The 14,340-nt window shown below is 44.7% G+C and overlaps 1 protein-coding gene across 6 annotated transcripts in view; it reads right to left on the bottom strand.

Annotated features, from left to right (window-relative positions):
- The window catches only part of LOC106571974 (voltage-dependent L-type calcium channel subunit alpha-1D), an 86,252-nt gene that overhangs the window by 22,861 nt on the left and 49,051 nt on the right, over positions 1–14,340 (bottom strand). For 4 of the 6 annotated variants that reach the window (XM_045695964.1, XM_045695968.1, XM_045695966.1 and 1 more), the window contains exons 10-24: positions 11,883–11,970; positions 11,730–11,756; positions 11,246–11,406; positions 10,700–10,925; positions 10,177–10,384; positions 9,779–9,899; positions 9,189–9,303; positions 9,011–9,068; positions 8,736–8,796; positions 8,491–8,644; positions 3,991–4,120; positions 3,205–3,264; positions 1,738–1,844; positions 1,534–1,621; positions 1,217–1,324 (exon numbers count right to left, since the gene is read on the bottom strand). In XM_045695964.1, the coding sequence (XP_045551920.1) occupies positions 1,217–1,324; positions 1,534–1,621; positions 1,738–1,844; positions 3,205–3,264; positions 3,991–4,120; positions 8,491–8,644; positions 8,736–8,796; positions 9,011–9,068; positions 9,189–9,303; positions 9,779–9,899; positions 10,177–10,384; positions 10,700–10,925; positions 11,246–11,406; positions 11,730–11,756; positions 11,883–11,970 (1,712 nt within the window). Of the gene's footprint in view, positions 1–1,216; positions 1,325–1,533; positions 1,622–1,737; positions 1,845–3,062; positions 3,123–3,204; positions 3,265–3,990; positions 4,121–8,490; positions 8,645–8,735; positions 8,797–9,010; positions 9,069–9,188; positions 9,304–9,778; positions 9,900–10,176; positions 10,385–10,699; positions 10,926–11,245; positions 11,407–11,729; positions 11,757–11,882; positions 11,971–14,340 lie in introns of all 6 variants that reach the window. The other 2 variants (XM_045695965.1, XM_045695967.1) reach the window with 2 other exon arrangements.

Raw genomic sequence — 14,340 nt, 5'->3', positions numbered from 1 at the left:
GTTCATCTGTACAAACAACAGTACGCAAGTATAAACACCATGGGACCACGCAGCCGTCATACCGTTCAGGAAGAAGACGCGTTCTGTCTCCTAGAGATGAACGTACTTTGGTACGAAAAGTGCAAATCAATCCCAGAACAACAGCAAAGGACCGTGTGAAGATGCTGGAGGAAACAGGTACAAAAGTATCTATATCCACAGTAAAACGAGTCCTACATCGACATAACCTGAATGGCCGCTCAGCGAGGAAGAAGCCACTGCTACAAAACCGCCATAAAAAAGCCAGACTACGGTTTGCAACTGCACATGGGGACAAAGATTGTACTTTTTGGAGAAATGTCCTCTGGTCTAATGAAACAAAAATAGAACTGTTTGGCCATAATGACCATTGTTATGTTTGGAGGAAAAAAGGGGGAGCCTTGCAGGCCGAAGAACACCATCCCAACCATGAAGCACGGGGGTGGCAGCATCATGTTGTGGGGTGCTTTGCTGCAGGAGTGACTGGTGCAGTTCACAAAATAGATGGCATCATGAGGTAGGATAATTATGTGGATATATTGAAGCAACATCTCAAGACATCAGTCAGGAAGTTAAAGCTTGGTCGCAAATGGGTCTTCCAAATGGACAATGACCCCAAGCATACCTCCAAAATTGTGGCACAATGGCTTAAGGACAACAAAGTCAAGGTATTGGAGTGGCCATCACAAAGCCCTGACCTCAATCCCATAGAAAATTTGTGGGCAGAACTGAAAAAGCGTGTGCGAGCAAGGAGGCCTACAAACCTGACTAAGTTACACCAGCTCTGTCAGGAGGAATGGGCCAAAATTCACCCAACTTATTGTGGGAAGCTTGTGGAAGGCTACCCAAAACATTTCACCCAAGTTAAACAATTTAAAGGCAATGCTACCAAATACTAATTGAGTGTATGTAATCTTCTGACCCACTGGGAATGTGATGAAAGAAATAAAAGCTGAAATAAATAATTCTCTCTGACATTTCACATTCTTAAAATAAAGTGGTGATCCTAACTGACCTAAGACAGGGAATTTTTATTAGGATTAAATGTCAGGAATTGTGAAAAACTGAGTTTAAATGTATTTGGCTAAGGTGTATGTAAACTTCCGACTTCAACTGTATAATGAATTGCACACACAACACTCAGTGTGTGTACTGTGTTATCATTAACATTCCATCATACTGCAATAGAGGTAGGTACCTTGAAGAGCTGCACTCCTATGCAGGCGAACATGAACTGTAGCAGCGTGGTGACGATCATGATATTACCAATGGTCCTGATGGCCACAAATACACACTGGACCACATGCTGCAGGGTCAGGGGTCAAAAACAGAGGAGACGAGAGAGAAAAGGTCAGGGACGAATTAACCTCATTGAACTCTCTACCCTTAGCATGATGATCTGCAGGGGATTTCAGCAGTCGGTTCCCTTGTGGAAGTGTGCTAGTTAGAACTGGTTTTCTCTGGGTGCGTTGTTAAACAGTTGTTCCACTGTGGTCCACTGGACCCCTGTCTCACCTTGAGGCCCTTGGCTCTGTTGATGGCCCTCAGGGGCCGCAGCACCCTCAGCACACGCAGGATCTTCACCACCGAGATGGCGGACGACCTGAACACCAAACAGAGACAGTTATGGCCACATTGGTTGGTTGCTTGATTGGTGGATGGATGAATGGATGGATGGATGAATGGATGGATGGATGGATGAATGGATTGGTTACGTACTGAATGCCAAAGGACACCAGAGAGACTCCCACCACCAGTAGGTCCAGAAGGTTGAAGTAGTTCCTGCAGAAGGCTCCTTTATGGAGGAAAGCCCCAAACGCTGTCATCTGGAGAGCACAGATATACCGGCGTCAGATATCCTGAACTTATCCACTGGGCTGTCCCTTACTAGACACAATAGCTTTAGCCATAACAGTAGATGACATAGACGTGGGCGGACAAACACACACCGTCTTGTTTATCTAACCTTGTGGGGACAAACAATTGATACCCATTATCCCTGAACCCAATCCTGACCCTTACATAACCCCAAAAACCTAACCCTAACCCTAAACCTACCCTTTAACCTCTAATCCTAACCCTAACTCTCCGACTAATTTTAACCTTAACCCTAAATCCCCTAGAAATAGCCTTTTTCCTTGTGGGGACACTTGTGGGGACTTCTGGTCCACACAAGTATAGTGGAACACGTCCACCTACACACAGATCTAGTTCCACTCTTACTCAAACTCCTACGCATGCTTCTCAATGTGAGAATCAATGCCAGAAAAATGGGTGTCTACAGAAACTCAGACACAACAAAGTAAACATTTAATTGCATATCAGACAATCGCCATCACATCTTCACACACACACACACACACACACACACACACACACACACACACACACACACACACACACACACACACACACACACACACACACACACACACACACACACACACAATGACATTTAAAACATAGACCAACAAGAACTGTTCTGACATTGGACACATTATTTCAGAGATATTGCTATTCATTTCCTATAAAGATCATAACAAAGATCGCTCAAACGGCAAAGATCACTCAAACTGGGGGGGGGGAGGTGTAAGGTTGCATTCAAGAGATGCGGATGCCAGATCTGTTTATGCTTTAGTTCAGGCCAAACTCAGAACTTGTTGGCTAAAGGAGGAACAGATCTGCCAACCAGGGTAGGAATCTCTATGGTGGAGATTCACAAAGAGGTGACCTACCACGAGCCCTCATCTTTACAGGGCGCAGTTTAAACTGTACACAATAAGAACGCAGTGGATCATGCTACTCTCAAAAAATGTACACAAATACATATTGCCCCCTCTTTTGGCTCCAAATGAAAATAATAACAACTCATCGGATAACAACTGATGTTATCTATTGAGCTTCAGGTCCGTTTGTGATTAAAAGAGGTGCCGTGACGGTTGCTGACAGACAAAGGTGAAAAAACGTGCGCCCGTTACAAACAGGCGACATACAGTAGACAGGGGAGTGCAGCAAGGCAGTGGTTGTCATAGAAACCAGGTTACCTTCAACAGGATCTCAAAGGTAAACATACTAGTGAAGACATAATCTGCATAGCCTAGGATCTGGAAAGCAACGAGAAGGTTGGAGTGTTACCACACAAGCAGTAGAGCACAGCACACACACACACAGGGGGAAAGCATTTACCTTCAACAGGATCTCAACAGTAAAGATTGCCGTGAAAGCATAGTCAAAATAACCAAGTATCTGCAAAAGGCAATGTGAAAGTTTAACAGGAGGTCAAGGCATCACCACATGACATGATATTAACAACTTCAGAATGCATCAACCGTCCTAAATTGATAACAAAAGTATAGGTTTGAGTTTTTAGTTCAAATTTAGTTTTTAACATGGATATTCCATATCACAGTTAAACATGATCTTAATGTCATTACTGTAAAATTACTGTAAAATTACTTTCATGGAAGTAGACATCATCTTGGTGCTATTAAAGGTGCAATATGCAGAATTGGCCCCGCCATTTCCTGGTTCGTTCTAATAGTTTGCCTAATTACCATCTAAACCGCTGAGAAATATATTTTCAATAACCAAAAATATTGTTTTTTCAGCTGTTTGAAGCTGGTGTACAAAACCCGGAAGTAAAAGATGCAAAAGCGTAACTTAAGAACGGGAAGCATAGAAATAGCGCACATAGAACACATCTACCTCTTCTTAGGCTTGGTAGAGCATGGTGTTTGCAACGCCAGTGTTGTGGGTTCGATTCCCACGGGGGACCAGTACGGAGAAAAAAATGTATGAAATGTATGCATTCACTACTGTAAGTCGCTCTGGATAAGAGCGTCTGCTAAATGACTAAAATGTAAAATGTAAAAATGTATGTACATTTGGTTGGGTCGCCCAAAAAGTTACATATTGCAGCTTTAATTGTCATTTTGAATGTCAGAGAAAAGGCTGCTGCTGCAGTAAACATACGATGTTGCGTGCGGAGAAGTTGCGTATGGGGTCCTCAGCAGCCAGAGACACAGAGCTCAGCATGATGAACACCAGGATGAGGTTGGTGAAGATGTGGTGGTTGGTCAGCTTGTGGCAGGCCACCCGGACCCTGAGAAAGAAAGCCATGAAATTACACATTATTTGTGGGTGTGTGTGTGTGTGTGTCTGTGTGTGTGCGTGTGTGTGTGTTTCAAGTTTTAATGTCACATGCACAAGCACAGTGAAATGCCTTTCTTGCAAACTCAAAACACAACAATGCAATAATCAATAACAATGTAATACTAGAAAAAATATACGAGAAATGAGAAGAAATATGAAGAACACAATAAGTAAGTAACATACTATATACAGGGTCAGTTCAGTACCATACTATATACAGGGTCAGTTCAATACCATACTATATACAGGGTCAGGTCAATACCATACTATATACAGGGTCAGGTCAATACCATACTATATACAGGGTCAGTTCAATACCATACTATATACAGGGTCAGGTCAATACCATACTATATACAGGGTCAGGTCAATACCATACTATATACAGGGTCAGTTCAATACCATACTATATACAGGGTCAGTTCAATACCATACTATATACAGGGTCAGGTCAATACCATACTATATACAGGGTCAGTTCAATACCATACTATATACAGGGTCAGTTCAATACCATACTATATACAGGGTCAGGTCAATACCATACTATATACAGGGTCAGGTCAATACCATACTATATACAGGGTCAGTTCAATACCATACTATATACAGGGTCAGTTCAATACCATACTATATACAGGGTCAGTTCAATACCATACTATATAAAGGGTCAGTTCAATAACATACTATGTACAGGGTCAGGTCAATACCATACTATATACAGGGTCAGTTCAATACCATACTATATACAGGGTCAGTTCAATACCATACTATATACAGGGTCAGTTCAATACCATACTATATACAGGGTCAGTTCAATACCATACTATATACAGGGTCAGTTCAATACCATACTATATACAGGGTCAGTTCAGTACCATACTATATACAGGGTCAGTTCAATACCATACTATATACAGGGTCAGTTCAACACCATACTATATACAGGGTCAGTTCAATACCATACTATATACAGGGTCAGTTCAATACCATACTATATACAGGGTCAGTTCAATACCATACTATATACAGGGTCAGTTCAATACCATACTATATACAGGGTCAGTTCAATACCATACTATATACAGGGTCAGTTCAATACCATACTATATACAGGGTCAGTTCAGTACCATACTATATACAGGGTCAGTTCAATACCATACTATATACAGCGTCAGTTCAATACCATACTATATACAGGGTCAGTTCAATACCATACTATATACAGGGTCAGTTCAATACCATACTATATACAGGGTCAGTTAATACCATACTATATACAGGGTCAGTTAATACCATACTATATACAGGGTCAGTTCAATACCATACTATATACAGGGTCAGTTCAATACCATACTATATACAGGGTCAGTTCCAATACCATATTTACAATGTGCAGGGATACTGGAGTGATGGAGGTAGATATGTATAGGGGTAAGGGGACTAGGCAACAGGATAGAAGATAAACAGAATAGCAGCAGCTTGTATGTGAGTGGGTGTGTAGAGTGTGCGTAAAGACAAAACTAGGTCAATAAATATACAAGGTATGAATATAAATTTATGTGCATATTATGTATGCATATTATGCATACAACTACAGACCAGTATCCCTTCTTTCTTTTCTCTTTTTTTTCTTTTCTCTCTCTTTTCTCTCCAAAACTCTTGAACGTGCCGTCCTTGGCCAGCTCTCCTGCTATCTCTCTCAGAATGACCTTCTTGATCCTAATCAGTCAGGTTTCAAGACTGGGCATTCAACTGAGACTGCTCTTCTCTGTGTCACGGAGGCTCTCCGCACTGCTAAAGCTAACTCTCTCTCCTCTGCTCTCATACTTCTAGACCTATCTGCTGCCTTTGATACTGTGAACCATCAGATCCTCCTCTCCACCCTCTCCGAGTTGGGCATCTCCGTCGCGGCCCACGCTTGGATTGCGTCCTACCTGACAGGTCGCTCCTACCAGGTGGCGTGGCGAGAATCTGTCTCCGCACCATGCGCTCTCACCACTGGTGTCCCCCAGGGCTCTGTTCTAGGCCCTCTCCTATTCTCGCTATACACCAAGTCACTTGGCTCTGTCATATCCTCACATGGTCTCTCCTATCATTGCTATGCAGACGACACACAATTAATCTTCTCCTTTCCCCCTTCTGATAACCAGGCGGCGAATCGCATCTCTGCATGTCTGTCAGACATATCAGTGTGGATGACGGATCACCAGCTCAAGCTGAACCTCGGCAAGACGGAGCTGCTCTTCCTCCCGGGGAAGGACTGCCCGTTCCATGATCTCGCCATCACGGTTGACAACTCCCTTGTGTCCTCCTCCCAGAGTGCTAAGAACCTTGGCGTGATCCTGGACAACACCCTGTCGTTCTCCACTAACATCAAGGCGGTGACCCGATCCTGTAGGTTCATGCTCTACAACATTCGCAGAGTACGACCCTGCCTCACACAGGAAGCGGCGCAGGTCCTAATCCAGGCACTTGTCATCTCCCGTCTGGATTACTGCAACTCGCTGTTGGCTGGGCTCCCTGCCTGTGCCATTAAACCCCTACAACTCATCCAGAACGCCGCAGCCCGTCTGGTGTTCAACCTTCCCAAGTTCTCTCACGTCACCCCGCTCCTCCGCTCTCTCCACTGGCTTCCAGTTGAAGCTCGCATCCGCTACAAGACCATGGTGATTGCCTACGGAGCTGTGAAGGGAACGGCACCTCCATACCTTCAGGCTCTGATCAGGCCCTACACCCAAACAAGGGCACTGCGTTCATCCACCACTGGCCTGCTGGCCCCCCTACCTCTGAGGAAGCACAGTTCCCGCTCAGCCCAGTCAAAACTGTTCGCTGCTCTGGCACCCCAATGGTGGAACAAGCTCCCTCACGACGCCAGGACAGCGGAGTCAATCACCACCTTCCGGAGACACCTGAAACCCCACCTCTTTAAGGAATACCTAGGATAGGATAAAGTAATCCTTCTAACCCCCCCCCCCTTAAAATATTTAGATGCACTATTGTAAAGTGGTTGTTCCACTGGATATCATAAGGTGAATGCACCATTTTGTAAGTCGCTAAATGACTTAAATGTAAATGTAAATGTAATGTGTGATTGAGCAGATGGAGTGAGTGTGTGTGAGTGAGTGTGTCGGGCCCTGTGAGTCTGCGTAAAGACAAAACTAGGTCAATAAATATACAAGGTTAACTCAGATAGTCCATGTAGCTATTTTGTTAGCTATTTATCAATCGTATTGATTGGGGATAGAAGCCGTTCAAGAGCCTGTTGGTGCCAGACTTGATGCACCGGTATGGCTTGCCGTGTGGAAGCAGAGAGAATAGTCTATGGCTTGGGTGGTTGGAGTCTTTAACAATTTTCCGGGCCTTTCTACCACACCGCCCGATATAAATATCCTGGATGGCAGGGAGCTCGGCCAAAACGATGCACTGGGCTTTCCACTCCACCCTCTGTAGCGCCATGTGATCGAGGGGCAGTGCTATTGCCATACCAGGCAATGATGTAGCCAGTCAAGATGCTCTCAATGGTACAGCTGTAGAACTTTTTGAGGATTTGAGGGCCAATGCCAAACTTTTTCTAACCTCCTGAGGGAGAAGAGGTGTTGTTGTGCCTTCTTCACAACTGTGCACATGTGTTTGGACCATTTTAAGTCTTTATTGATTTGGACAGAGGAGCTTGACGCTCTCGACCTACTCTACTGCAGCCCTGTCGATGTGGATGGGGGCGTGCTCACGCCCCTGTTTCCTGTGGTCCACGATCAGCTCCTTGGTCTTACTGACATTGAGGGAGAGGTTGTTGCTCTGGCACCACACTGCCAGGTCACTGACTTCCTCCCTGTAGGCTGACTCATCATCGACAGTCATCTGGCCGACCACTGTCGTGTCGTCAGCAAACTTGATGATTGTGTTGGAGTCATGCCTGGCCATGCAGTCGTGGGTGAACAAGGCGTACAGGAGAGGACTAAGCACACAACCCTGTGGGGCCCCTGTGTTGAAAGTCAGTATGGAGGAGGTGATGTTGCCTACCCTCACCACCTGGCGTCGGCCCGTAAGGAAGTCCAGGATCCAGTTGCAGAGGGAGGTGTTCAGACCCACAGTACTAAGCTAGGTGACGCGCTTGGAGGGAACGAAGGGTGTTGAACGCTGAGCTGTAGTCTATTAACAGCATTCTCACATAGATATTCCTCTTATCTAGGTGGGTGAGGGCAGTGTGGAGAGCAATTGAGACTGCGTCATCTATGGATCTGTTGGGACGGTACGCAAAAAAAGTCAGTGTGCGTTTGTTTGCATAATATCCCATGTTTTGAACTGAGGCCTACTCACAGGTTAGTGTTGCTGAAGATGAAGAAAGCGCTGCCCTCAGGGATGGGCGGAGTCTTCTCCTTGACGCTGAGGTCCGACAGCCTCTGAGGGCGTGGCCCAATCGGAACCTCCGGGAGCTCATCATCGTCATCATCGTCGTCATCATCATCGTCAACTGGGGAGACCCAGGATCGGAGACAAAGCAGTGTCAGGGCACGGAAGCTACAGCACCAAAGCTAGGCTGACCTCAGAACAGAAGAGTTTACCTGGAGTATCTGGAGTGGGATACGGCTCCTTCTCCTCTTCCACTTCCTCCTCCAATGGAAGCTACACCCACACAGACACAAATGACATGTCAGCATCGTATCAGTACTGTTATGAATGCCACATGGTTTAACCTTTAAGTTGCTAAAAATGCAGACGTGAATAAATATCCAAGGGTTACCAGCACAATTTGTTATCTAATGGTGCCTCTGTGTGGTTATGGATTGCTCTCCTCTGACTTTCTAAACTCTGAAACTAAAAATCAGTCTGTGATTACCTTGATCTCCCCATCCTGGCCTTCAGGTTTCAGATCCTCTGCCTTGTCTGTGTCACTTCTGGAGAAAATGACCCCAAACACAAGACAACCTCCATGTCAAATCAAATCAAATGTCAGGTACGGAGGAAAAACAAAACCACAACACTATCTCCTATCAGTCAGACAGTATTGGCATTACCTGGAACTCTTCTTCCTCTCCTTCTCCTCCTCTTCCTCCTTCTGGGCTGTGTTCAGGCTCTCTGCGTCTGCCAGGTTGTCAACGGCGATGGCCAAGAAGACATTCAGCAGGATGTCTGATTACACACAGGACTTAAGGGCAACAGAGCTACAACGTTCATCTAACATTTCAATGTAATGCACTGTTCTTCACTCCTGGTCCTGTGGGCCTGCAATGTGTGCAGGGTTTTGTTCCAGCTCAGGACTAGCGTAATTGATTCAACAAGTAACTCATGACATTTTACATTTTAGTCATTTAGCAGACGCTCTTATCCAGAGCGACTTACAGTAGTGAATGCATACATTTCATACATTTTTTCCCCCCGTACTGGTCCCCCGTGGGAATCGAACCCACAACCCTGGCGTTGCACACACCATGCTCTACCAACTGAGCCACACGGGACCAGCTCATGACTAGCTGAGTCAGGTGAGTTAGTGCAGGGGCGAAACAAACGCCTGCACATATCGTGGCTCTCTAGAACCAGCGGATAACATTGATCGGAACTCTAGACAACTACAGGCAGTGGAATCCATGTGTTAGAAACAGGATACAGTTTCCGCAGACGAAGAGGATGATGAAGTAGATGCTGACGACCATGCCCGATGAGAAGGGTCCACCGTACGCCATGATGCCATCGTACATCACAGCGTTCCAATCCTCGCCTGTCAGGATCTGAGTCACACAACAGAGTAACGCAATGTCGTCACAATGTCATCGCATCACAACGTTATTACAATGTTATTATTACAAGTCATCCCAACGTCATCCCGACATTATTACAATGTTATTATTACAAGTCATCACAATGTTATCACAACGCCATATCACAACATTATCTCAACGTCGTCACAACGTTATTGCAACGTCATCACAACAGCATCGCAACGTCATCACAACGTCATCACAACGTCAATAATCACTGTGAGAGAGGCGGGTAGAGGCGGCCTACCTGAAACACTGTGAGTAGTGCCTGGGGGAAGTTGTCAAAGGTGCTCCTCTTGGTGATCGTCTCGTCGAAGTTGAACTTGCCTCCGAAGAGCTGCATGCCCAACAGGGAGAAGATGATGATGAAGAGGAAGAGCAGAAGCAGCAGGGAAGCGATGGACTTCATGGAGTTGAGCAGCGATGCCACCAGGTTACTCAGAGATGCCCAGTGGCTAAAGGGCATATATATATATATATATATATATATATATATATATATATATATATATATGAGAGAGAGAGAGAGAGAGAGAGAGAGAGAGAGAGAGAGAGAGAGAGAGAGAGAAGGTTAAGATGAATGCACAACACACAAACACACACATACCTAGAAACCGATATACATTCTTCCAACAGTATATGACAAATCAAACCAGTGAGTAAAGAACAAGATACGACGTGAAAGTATCACAGAGGCAAACACTTTGCCCATAATACACCTCCACAACATCAGTCTATGTCCAGCCTCTCCTGTCGTCTCCCAGTCTCACCGTGTGACCTTGAAGATGCGTAGCAGGCGGACACAACGGAACACAGAGATGCCCAGAGGAGACATGATGGCCAGCTCCACCAGGATGGTCTCCACGATGCCGCCGCACACCACGAAGCAGTCGAAGCGGTTGAACAGGGACACGAAGTAGGCCTGCAGGCCCAGACTGTACATCTTCACCAGCATCTCACATGTGAACAAAGCCAGCAGAACCTTGTTGGCCACATCTGGAGAGCAGAGGACACCAGCATGTAGACATTGCAGTACAACTCGTTCCAGTTACAAAGATCATTGCTATGGGGATCTGGTAGGAAGGGTTACAATATGCTGCAGATATACAGTATCTGGTTGTAAAAACACAAACATTTTATTGGCTATGTCACAGGTATCGTCGGATTATCCAGGACACTGTAGTACAATAACATTGCAGCTTGTAAGATTCATACAGAGCATAGGATGTATACTGGGTTCCTGCAAAGGACACTGTAAAGTGCATATTATGCTGAGGGTATGTAATTGGGAAATAGCATTTTGACCCTCTACCCACCCTGTACTTCAGTGAGCCAGTCAGGCTGGTTGTAGTGCTCTGACGAGATGGTGAGCGTGTTCAGAAACACCAGGATGATCACCAGCCAATAGAAAGACACCGACTTCACGGCAGCACGACACTTCCTGCGGCAGAACCGGTTCCAGTGACGCCATCGCCGACTGCAAGAGAGAGGAAATGATGTCACAATCTGACTCGAACTAGGAAGTGGTGTTGTGTACTGGTTGATCAACACAGGAAATCATGCTTGTTAGACAGAAGATCTCAAATCTAAGTCACAGACTAAACGTAAGGCAGAGATATAATGATGATGATGATGAGAATGTGGTGATGATGAAGAGGACATGGGCAGGAGTGCAGTGACTGATCAGGAGGAACAGAGTGTGTGTGGGGGGGAAAAACACAAGCGCGTAACGATGAGTCTCCACAATGCCAGGACCATGCAAAGAAAATTCATGACACATAGTACTGACAGAGAACTGACCTGTACTTTGATTTAGTAATTTTTTGACTGGGAAAATTAAGAATCATATTGTTAATATCCATTTGCATGAATGACGTATTACAGTAGCTTTTCAAGCTAATAGTCTATCCAGGTATAAAGGAATCTTGAACCTTGACAGACAGACAGACTCACCAGTGTGGTCCACAGCAGTTAGCCTTATCGTCCTCTCCATTGGGGTTGTCAGTGTTCACAGACTCTGTCTCGCTGGCAGGCACGCTTGCTGTGACATCACACAAACACAGGAAGTAAGGTGAGATCAAATCGAACTATGGTTCTGAGTTTCAGACCTAAAGAACCCTTATGGGTGAGTGTTTTCGGTTATATGGCTTAAATCTAGTCACCATGTCATGATTTCATATCCTCATGATTTAGTACAGGGCTCTTTGAGGACTATCATTGACAGTCATGGCAGATTCAGAAGCAGACAATGCAGCACCTGCACAGATCATCCATGTTGTTTACTATGTGAATGGGATGACAATAGTGTGGTTTCTAAAGGGGCTCAAAAAATTATACTAGTGGATCTGTGCAGATGCTGTACAAACCATATGCTCAAGTACAGGGTTCAAAAATACTCCACAAAACATCGAAAGGGAAAATCCAAACCACAACGCACAGAAATGGAAGAAAACAAGTCTTATAAAAATGAACCAAATAAAAAAAGTAATGACAATGAATGACTCGAAATTACCACACAATGGATGTTTACATTGCAATCTATCTCTGTTGACAGATTACAAATATGCATACCCTTTCCATAGTCAACATATCAATATATTCTGCAGACAATACATACATTATTCTCCTTTGGTTCATTTCTAGAGAATTCTAGGCTACAACATGCACATGACCTCTCGTAACCTCTAGAAGCCCTAAAAACCTGCTGGTTGTGTCGTGTACTTCTGATGTTTAATCCACAAATCCACCCACTCACTACTTTATCAAAGACAGGACAAAATGAGAACAAGATCTAACGAAGAGGCTGACTGAATGAAACGAAGAGTGCGTAAAAATGACTGAACGCAAAAAAATGGAGGAGCATACATCAAGCCAGTAGCAAAGCACAAGCAAGGAAATGAGGGAGGGCAAAACACACACACACACACACACACACACACACACACACACACACACACACACACACACACACACACACACACACACACACACACACACACACACACACACACACACACACAGCACAATTTACCATGTGACTCTGTGGACTGGCTGAACCAGCCAAACTTCCCTTTCTTCTTCTCCATTAGCTCAGCCAGTGTCACCCCTTGGTGTTTAAAATGCATGCAGTACATGCATTCAGACAGCAGAGGAAACAGCGAGTCACCAGGGAAGAAGAGGGAACAATAGACAATAGACATCTACCACAGAATATCAGCACATTAAGAAGAGACTAGAGAAGCACTAAAGAAGACAGGAGAGGTGAAAGAGAAGACAAGACAAGAACTAGAAGACAGGAAAGAAGAAGAATGAGTAATAAGCCATTGAAGAGTAAAAGTAAAGAAGAGGAAGAAGGACATTGATTAGTATCGGCTGGGCCACACAGTTTAACTCTACGCCGAACATGCCATGTATGCAGTACGGTAGCTAGACACCAGACATAGACAAGTGACATTGAGAGAGGTAACAGTCTAACACAGTGAGGGTTGTTCCACACACTCATCTCTCTTTTCCCAGACCTCACACAGACACCTGGAGGCCTCAAGTGATTCTACAACTGAGTGATCTTTGCCATGAAAACCCATTCAGAAATCACAGACTAGCATACCTTCCACTGGGTGTAAACTAAAGCATGTGCTACACTGCTACTGACCACGTATAACAGTACATCATGTAGCGAACATGTACAGGCCAATAGTGAGAAAGTGAGTGTGCTGCTAATACAGTAGATGGCCAATGAGGCACTCAAACCTACTGGCATGCATTAGTCTAACTCTCTAGATCTCACAGGCTTTAGAATTGATTACAGATCAAACATATCTCCACCAGGCATTATAGCTAATGACAGATCAAACATATCTCCACCAGGAATTATAGCAAATGACAGATCAAACATATCTCCACCTGGCATTATAGCTAATGACAGATCAGAAACATCTCTATCTCTCTGAGCCTCAGCAGCATACTCACTGAATTATATCAGCACTAAAGATGGACATCTGGGAATAGATTAATCATGTATTGTGTGTGTGTGTGTGGGGGGGGGGGGGGAACAGAACAATGACAAAAACAGTACAATGACAACATGTCTGACGTGCCTATTATGTATTTTAATAATGGCCCAGATGAGACTGATATCTCAATTAGAGCCCTCTCTCTCTCAACATTGAAACGCACGCACGCGCACACACACACACACACACACACTGTCTGTCCGTCTGTCTGTAACAATATCTATGCCCGGTGAGTGTCTCATTCAAACAGGAAGTGCTGTGTTGTCTCCTCCCACCACACATCATACTTACATAAAGAGGATTTAGATTACTCTTTCTTTCACATAAAAGTCATAACATCATCATTCCCACCTTTGACCACCCTGCACTGCACAGATTGAGCACACAGGCAGGGGCTG

Source organism: Salmo salar, chromosome ssa15 (genome assembly GCF_905237065.1).
Source record: "Salmo salar chromosome ssa15, Ssal_v3.1, whole genome shotgun sequence".
Lineage (NCBI taxonomy): Eukaryota > Metazoa > Chordata > Actinopteri > Salmoniformes > Salmonidae > Salmo > Salmo salar.
Note: the sequence above shows the minus strand (reverse complement) of the source record. Positions and strands in the feature narration are given on the sequence as shown.